Source organism: Taurulus bubalis, assembly GCF_910589615.1.
Source record: "Taurulus bubalis genome assembly, chromosome: 17".
NCBI classification, from domain to species: Eukaryota; Metazoa; Chordata; class Actinopteri; order Perciformes; family Cottidae; genus Taurulus; species Taurulus bubalis.
The window spans coordinates 3,070,164-3,079,011 of NC_136605.1; the positions used below are offsets into that span (position 1 = coordinate 3,070,164).

Sequence of the window (8,848 nt, forward strand, 5' to 3'; positions counted from 1 at the left end):
TGTGTGTGTGTGTGTGTGTGTGTGTGTGTGTGTGTGTGTGTGTGTATAACCAACATACACCTCTAAACCAAACAGCTCCAGCTAACATGCTAGCTGAGCTACAGCTGCAGTGTGCTCCGCCCACGCTCTTTGCAAATACTTTTGCTGTGTAACTTAAACACATGATTTCTTTCTTTTTTTTCTGTTTCTGAGATTTTTTTTGAAATGAAAAAGTGTTTGAAATATTCCACATTGTAGTTTCCTGATTGACTGTGCAGTGGATTATCCGACTAAACGCCTTCAGATCCCGTTGTGCCGTACAGCTGCCGATATGTCTCTGCACCGGTGACATTTATTGTCCCCAGGGAGGGAGGGGGAGGGGGAGGGTGTGGGAGACAATTGACTGTACACTTCTTCTCCCGCGCCTGCAATATGCTTCGCTGCACCCGGGACGCCCACGAGTGTATAAATTGCTCTAAAAAGGCTCGTGTGAGAGGAAATCATTTCCTGTACGAGGACGTACGTCAGTAAGTTTGGTCCCGGCTTTAAAAAAATACTTGGAAATGTTTTGGCAACTTGCATTACACCGCAGAGCGCCTTGTGTTTACTCTTCTAGCAGCATGGATGCTTTGTGTTCGTGCTACTTCATGTAATAGGCGCAATCTCTATGTTTCTTTCTTTTTTTTAAATCTAATTAGCTGCACTTTAAAGGGAACAGTGAACGCTTAGCCCTCGTGAGAAGGCAGTGGAAACATGGTGGACAACACTGTGCTCCCTCTGTGGCCGCAGAGCAGAGGACAAACCACTGGACGGCCCCTGACTGTCTCCCTTTGTCCCTCCTGCCGTCCCGTTGCAGCAGTAGAGTCCCGCGTGTTAGTGAGTCTGTTAGTGAGTCGCGTCTGTGTCGTCTTCACTACTTCCTACGTCGTCGTTCCAAACCTGCTACAGGTGAGTGAGCTTGGGTGCTTCCTGGATTCTGCCCTGAGTCGAGTTGTGGTGCGCCGACAGCTCGGTGTACGTCGGGTGCGTGGGCGGGTCGCAGGGCCCCGGGGGGCCCCCTCCGCCCACGTGGTGCTGGTTGGCGGCCGACATGGGCCCCGCGGTGTTGTAGTCCATGTTTTGGTGGTGGGGCGGCGTGGGGCCCAGGTGGTTCAGCCCGTACATGGAGGGCCCCGAACCGGGCATGGGTTCCGCGTAGCTGCCGCCGCCCACGTAGACCGGACTGCCCTGCATGTTGGTGGGCGTCCCGTAGCCGGCGTTGTTAGCCTGCACGAGGCTGTGGTGAGGATGGGGGTCGCCGTAATCCGGGTCCGGGGCGCCGTACTTCTGTTGGGGCGGACAGCCCTTCATGGGGACGTTGGAGTAGGCGGTGGACATGGAGTAAGACACTCCCTGGTGGGGCTTGCCGAAGGACGGCGGAGACGGGACGTCGTAGCCGCCCCCTCCCATGGGGTGCATGGAGTTGAGGAAGCTGGCGGAGGACTGCATGGTCAGGGGCGGCGAGCCGGTCGGCGAGGGTCCGCCGGAACTGGAGCTCAGGCCCTTGGACTTCTGGTCCTTCTTGTACTTCATGCGCCGGTTCTGGAACCAGATCTTGATCTGGCGCTCGGACAGGTTGAGCAGGTTGGCCATCTCCACGCGGCGCGGTCGGCACAGGTACCTGTTGAAGTGGAACTCCTTCTCCAGCTCCACCAGCTGGGCGCTGGTGTACGCCGTGCGGGCGCGCTTGGACGACGCCGACGAGCCGCCGGTGGGACTCTTCTCCCCGCTGCTGCCGCTCTCCGCTCCTCCTGATGCTGGAGGGGAGACGAGAGGAGATTACGGCACGGATAACCGGATAGAGGGGACAAGCATTACAAATGAAAACACAGGGGCACAAAAAACCCTAAACAATAGAGAGAATGAAACAGAAAACACTGGAAGAAGAACATGTAAGAAAGAAGAAGAAAGATGATGGAATGAATGCAGAGAGCCAGAGAGGAAGAAAGAATACAACACACTCCGGCTGCTTGCTGGAGGAAATTGAAAGCATTCAGGTTCTTAATAAAGCAGAGGGGGGTCCGGGCCTGCTGGCTGAATTATCCCCCGATATTAGTTGTCAACACTTCATAACAGTGGCAGTTATTAAGAGGCGGAGGGCCCCGGTGCTGGCCGAGGGCGGCCAAATTGCATCTTGGCTGGAAAGACAAACCCCCCGGCAGCAACGGCAGCTGCAGCACCGTGACGTGGGGCGGACCGGCCTCACACCGCAGAGAGAGTCCAGCTCTCACCAACTAACTGACTCCGAACAGAGCCCAACAGATCCTAGATGACAGCCGGTTCCCCGGCACGTCACCCTGCCTGCTTCCCCTCCGCTCTGCTGGAGAACTGTTACAAAGAAACATCATTTGTTTTTGCCAGCCGGAGAAAAAAAGCCGGCGAACCTCAAATCAGCTGCAGTCGCTTCTTTATCAGTTCAGTGGAGTTTGGATGAAAAGCAGCCCGGATGTTTCAGAAGATAAGAGGACTTTAAAGCCCCGTCACGCGCGCCTGTTTACTCTCACAATAAGAACGGAACAATAGCAGCGTTAATGCGTTAAGTTAAGGTCATTGCACGATGCGTTGCCTGATGGGTAATAAGGCCCTTATAAGTCCTTAGGAGCTGCTTATGAACATTATTATGTTATTAAGAGCTTTGTGAAGCTTTAACAATGACTCTGACAATTAAATCAACTCAATGAATGTGTGTAAAGCTATTATGAGCAACAGTGTTCACAAGTTTCTCATAAGTGATCATAAATGTCTTATATTCTAACGATAAACATTTGTATGATGATACTATTAACACTAATTCAATATTATGAACTCATATTTGTGTTAATAAGCATCTTAAAAGGACTTCTGAGGGCTTTATACCATCAGTAGGAAGAGTAGGTCAAACGGGTGAATAAACAACTGACAGTTTAAACTTAACTAAATGGCCAGTTTATTAGGTACACCTAAGGAAATTATAATGCAACAAAAGGTTATAATGGTCAGCTTTGGTTTGATGCTATTGCATCATACTGAGGGTGTTTCTGTTGTGATCTGCAACCCATTTATATCAGTGAGGCTAGCATAGTAATAGGCTATAATAATAATAATAATAATAATAATAATAATAATAATAATAATAATAGAAACTCCTTTCAGCATAACACAAACTAAATGATGTCAACATAACACAAACATGATAGCCTCCATGAAGTGTGTGTGTATTAGCATTAGCATTAGCTATGTGTATCTGATACACACGACTAGGTAAAGTAGGTCAAAGTGGAAAGAGGAAGTCGATCTCTGATGTTTAGCTTTGGGAATAATTGTGCTGTCGGGCTGTAGTATCTGAGATTAAAGTTGCAAATTGAGGACTGTTTTGCTTCACTTCACACGGTTGGATGAACCTCATCACGCCAGAGCCGCCATCTTTAACACTGCAGTCATGTGACCCGGGGCGAAGGCAAAAATCGTGGTGACGCCGTCTGAATCGCGATCGCGAAAGTAGTGTTCCTGACATAAATAAATAAACTAATAAAAAACGTAGTCATATGTTTTGCACCTGTTACAGCATTGATCCAACCTTGCGCAGTGAAGAAAAGTGATACCGAGGGGAACATTAATTTATTAAAGAAATGCTAATTTGTGACTTTCATTTTTTTTCTACATTTTTTCTCGTAAATGTACCCTAATAAGTAGTAAAGACTCTCAGAGATTAGAATATTTTTCCTGTGATTCTTTTGTTTTTGTGTCTTGCTGATGACGCTGAAGTGGATTCTACAGCATCAGACGATCCTTTGCTCACATGGACTGGTGTTTATTCCACAGTGCACAGTGGAGCTGATCCAGAGCCTCTTCCACCTCTCTCTCTCTTCACTGCCATGTTGTACGGGCGATGCGTTCACATACTAATAAGCCGAGTTCACGCTGAGCTCCTATCCCTCCACGACTCTCTCTCTCTCTCTCCCTCAACAGTGTAAACAGTTGACTCTCACAGAGACGGAGCCGAGAGAGGCAACCATCACATCATCCGTCTCCCGGAGCGGTGACATTCTCAAAAAAAATGATGGTTTCAAATTCTCATCAATAAAGCGTCTAATCTCCCCTCAGCCCTCGGCCCGGTCGGCTGAATGCCTTCTGAACGCCATCATATTCATTACGGCGGAACATATTCTTCCTCGTTGATAACTACCAATCTGTCTGCCTCAATGACCGTTTCCTTTGCCTGTTATCAGACATGCAGATGATATTCAAATTCATCACTCCACACACACATTCACTAATATCTACCATTTCAAACGTCTGCATGTCATTCTCCCTCTCTGTGAAGATCTGTTCATCTGTTATCGCACGCAGCATTTATAATTCACCCCTTTTTTAATATCTTCCTTTCTTGCTGTGGCTTTGCAAGTAGGAGAGGAGGAGGAGGAGGAGGAGGAGGAGGAGGAGGAGGAGGAGGATGAGGAGAGGGTAGAGGAGGAGCAGAGGAAGTAGGTGTAGTATCTGTTGCAGGTTGACCCGCGACCCTATGACCTGTTACTGTAGTAGTGTGTTCCCGTCACTGTTTGTTTCTCTAGTCCAATTTTATTTTATGGCCTTTTTACTCAAGATTTAACTAAATAGTGACGACGTCAAATCGCTCATCGGTTCCAACTTTCTCCTCCACGGGCACTAAGCTACTGTTGTGACATTTATCAATCATTTTGCACTTTTCTGAAATGTTTACTACCTTTTCTCCCTTCAGCCCAACACTAAACAAATGTCACTCCTCATGCTCATCCCTAACCAATCGAAACGAGTTTAGCCAATCAGAGTGAGCGTAAGGCGGGTCGCAGGAAGTCGCTTAAGAAACATTTACCTCCCTCTAAAACCACAACGTGTACATTCTGTACCGATCACACGGAGAAGATGCAACGTGTTCATTAGCCTTCTTTATGCTAAGCTAAGCTAATAACATCCTGACTCCGGCTGTGCACTTTAACACAATAGTGTTAAAATAAGGAAGCGCAGAACGTGTTTAGATCGTGATTTGTTGAATTCAAACATCCACGTTTCATTTGCACACATCGTATCAATAACTGCGACTTTTTCCTAAAAATAGCAGCCGTTCAAAATATAAATTCTCTTCCTGCTTCTTACTCGTTTACCTGAGCATTCCTCTCGGTTGTGCAGGAATATTTGTGAGACTGCCAGGCCTCTGACCTTTGACCTCTTTTACTCATCGCTGCTAGCCTTTTTAGCTTTTTTTTTTTTTTTTACAGTCACTGATGGGCTTCGGTCCCTCAGGGGACTCGATCAAACCGCTTCAGTATGAAGACGCAGAATTGATTTACATGTTAGCTCCCGTGCTAACATGCTGTCTCTCTGGGAGAGGCTCGCCAGGCCCTCTTGGTCGTTAAAAAGCAACATTAGACGCCTAAAATGACCTTGGAAACTGACTCTCTGGCTCCAGATCTCTGAAGCGGTGCCTGTGGAAACCTGTTTGGCCGTAATACTCTGAGAAACCTTTTAAATCCTCAGGGGATCCGGAGCCTTGAGAGGGGATGTTGATAAGAGAGGTGAGGAAAGAGGGACGTGGTGATGGGAGGATAATAGGGGGAAGAAGAAGAAAAAGGCGCTAATGAGGAAGGAAAATGAAGGAAGGAGGAAAGAACAGAGGAGGGAGAGTGTAAGAGGACATGTTTGTGGGAGACAGAGCAGAGGCGCTCAGAGAGACAGAGACAGGTGTAGTGCAACACACCATTGCCAGAGTTGTTGCTGGGCGAACAGTTTTTCTGCTTGGTCGCCTGTCGACACTCCTTCATCCAGGGGAAGATCTGCTTGGCCACCGTGGGGTTGGGCGGCAGCGAGGAGGACGACGACGACGTGGAGGACGAAATGGAGGAGGACGAGTTGGACGACTTATTGGGGCCGGCTTTGGAGACGGAGGAGCCCCCGGCGCCGCCCCCCCCCGGCTGCTGGGCCCCGATGTTGCCGTTGCTGGGGTTGGGGGGCAGCGGCGGCGACACCTGGGAGCCCGGGTGGAGCTCGGGGGGCAGGCTGGGCCGCATGCAGCTGCCGGTCAGCTCCTTGGTTTTGGCGAGCTGCTGCTGCTGCTGCTGCTGCTGCTGCTGCTGCTGCTGGTGGTGGTGGCCGGCGTTACTGCCCAGCGACTGCAGCGAGCAGGCCGAGCGCTGGTACGAGTCCACGTCCAGGTGGGCCGCCGACTGGAAGGCCGGCTGGTGGTGGGACACCGGGACCGGCGCATCGTAGCCCCCGAAGCCGTTGGCGGCCGCCGCTGCCGCCGCCGCCGCCGCCCCCCTGCACCTGGTAGGACGAGTAGCCGCCGAAGAGCGCAGAGGAGTTGTCGTAGTAGGTAGTCTTCTGCATCGCTGAGAGAGGTGGCGGCGTCTTCTTGGCGTGCTCCGGTCCGTGCTGAGAGCTGCTGCTGCCGGAAGACCATTTGGCACCGGGGGTCACGTGACGGTGTCTCTCCAACGGCCTCCTGCGATCTGACCTGAAAGGTTAGGAGAGGCAGAGCGGAGAAATGAGAGAGATAAATCCATCTTCCTCCCATGAAAGGCGCCATGACATGAATAGAAACCACTGCTTTTCTTTCCTCACCCCCCATTAACCCTCCCCCTCCTCTCCGGGAGCAGCCTGCAGATGCTCTGCTGGAGGAGGCATCAGGAGGGCAAACGTGTTCACACACACACACACACACACACACACACACACACACACACACACACACACACACACTCATTAGCTTATGTTGAATTTTAACAGAAATGTTGCCTCTATTCACATTAATTAAAAGTTATTATTATTACCATCATTATTATTTGTATATATATATATATATATATATATATATATATATATATATATATATTTATGTCCATAAAATCCAATTGACCCTTATTAATAAGAGGGCTTTTCATAGATTTGTTATTATTAAATATATGAACTCATTATTTTAGAAATTGATTAAAGAATAAATAATAGAGAGGATGTATTTTCATTATGGTTTCTACTATTTGATACTTGATTCGTAATATTTTATTTGTATTATTATTATGTTATTGTTGATGATAAAGCTCTACCCGCTGTGTCTGCTGTTATTCGAGCCGAAGTGACATGTTGTCCCGTAATGGCGGCCGTGGCTGTGGCCGCGTGAGTCTTCTGTGTGTCGGTCCGGCTGTTACCTCACACAGTCTGAATTTAAAAAGAGGCTCTTGCATCACGGCACATTTTATTTTCACAGGTCAGAGGGAAGATAGCTAATTATTGCAAGTTATTGCGATTAAAAAGACAAGACAAAAACGTATTAATGGTGCTCACAATATTATTTTAGGTTGTTTTTTGGGTAACGGACAGAATGATTCCCAGACTATTCTATCTGGGTAACAAGGGGCCTAGAGGCCACGTCTCAAAGAGGAATGTAAAAATGAATAAATAAACTAAATACTTGCACTTGGGGTCGGAACAAAAGAGGCCGTTAAGATAGAGAGCAGAGAAGACAGAACCCTCGGTCAGTGATTCATTAGGGTCGAGTGCTCTATCACGGCCCGGGGAGAGGAAGAGGAGGAGGAGGAAGAAGAGTGAGCCCCCACAGACTCCCTATCTCACCCTCACCGCCAAGGGCGGCCCGTGACGTGCCCGCGAGAGGGCCGGGTGGCAGGCGCGAGGGAGCACCTGCATGCCCGGCTCCTCAGAGAGATAACGGGACCAGCGGCGGCAACCGCCGGCATGGAGCCGAGAGGACCGGGGGCCACGGATTGGCCTACCGGGGGCCACCGAGGATATTTAACAATACGACAACCATTAAAGCCACTTCCGGGTTCCGTTGCAAATATACAAATATGTATATATTTATTTGTATATATATATATATATATATATATATATATATATATATATATATATATATATATATATATATATATATATATATATATATATATATGTATGTATGTAAAATGTAAATGAAAACACGTCACCCTAACGTGCTCATTAAAGCGCGTGCGAAGTGGCGCCGTATCGGTGAATGTGAGGCCTTCACTGCTACGAAACAAAAAGCTACAAAATAAATGTGAAATGATTTCCTTTAGCAGGATATATGGCTACACTTTAATTTGTGGTTTAATTGTTTATTTAAACACAAGCAGCGCGCGAGGCCCATAGATAACATGCTACATGTATCAATAAGGATAAATAAAATGCAAAAAGATAGAGAGAGAATAAAAGCCAAGTTCCCTAAAAACACTGAAACCTTTTTTTTTTAGATGTGAATGTTTTGGCTAAAAATCGCGCTATGTATATATAAATATACACAACCCATATTATTGTTTTTATTTATATTTATATGACTGTTATAGTTTTTCCTGTGACTAGACAGTGCAGCCCTTCTCAGCATGTCACACATGTCAGCCATTTATCTTTCTAGTAGACAAGCTGGAATCCTAATTATTTACTCTGAGGAATAGTCCCAAAGAGAGAGGGAGGAGGGGAGAAAGAGAGAGAGAGAGGCCGTGGCAGTGAGTGTAGGAGGAATATGTTATTAAATCATATCGCTGGTTCGCCATTATACGGGACACGTAATGTCTCTGCCCCCTTGCTTGTAGGGCTGCAGCTTAATACAATCACCAAGTTTACTAGACGCCTCCCTGAATAATCCACTTACACTGACAGAGGAACGGCCACCCAAACTAAAAACAACAGAGGAGGGAGGGAGAGAGAGAGAGAGAGAGAGAGAGAGAGAGAGAGAGAGAGAGAGAGAGAGAGAGAGAGATGGAGAGGTCGGCGAGTGGTGTCCAGTGTCTGTGTTTTATCCTGGGATATAAAATTACAAATGGCGCCTGCCATGAGAGGAGCA

At 47.7% G+C, this 8,848-nt stretch overlaps 1 protein-coding gene across 1 annotated transcript; it reads right to left on the bottom strand.

Annotated features, from left to right (window-relative positions):
• Window positions 1-921: 921 nt before the first annotated feature.
• On the bottom strand, window positions 922-6,360 carry hoxb3a (homeobox B3a; the record flags this gene model as incomplete). The annotated part of the gene is given in 3 exon segments (XM_079232554.1): window positions 922-1,775; window positions 5,732-6,269; window positions 6,271-6,360. Coding segments are annotated over 3 exon segments (1,482 nt in total).
• Between the last annotated feature and the right edge of the window lie 2,488 nt (window positions 6,361-8,848).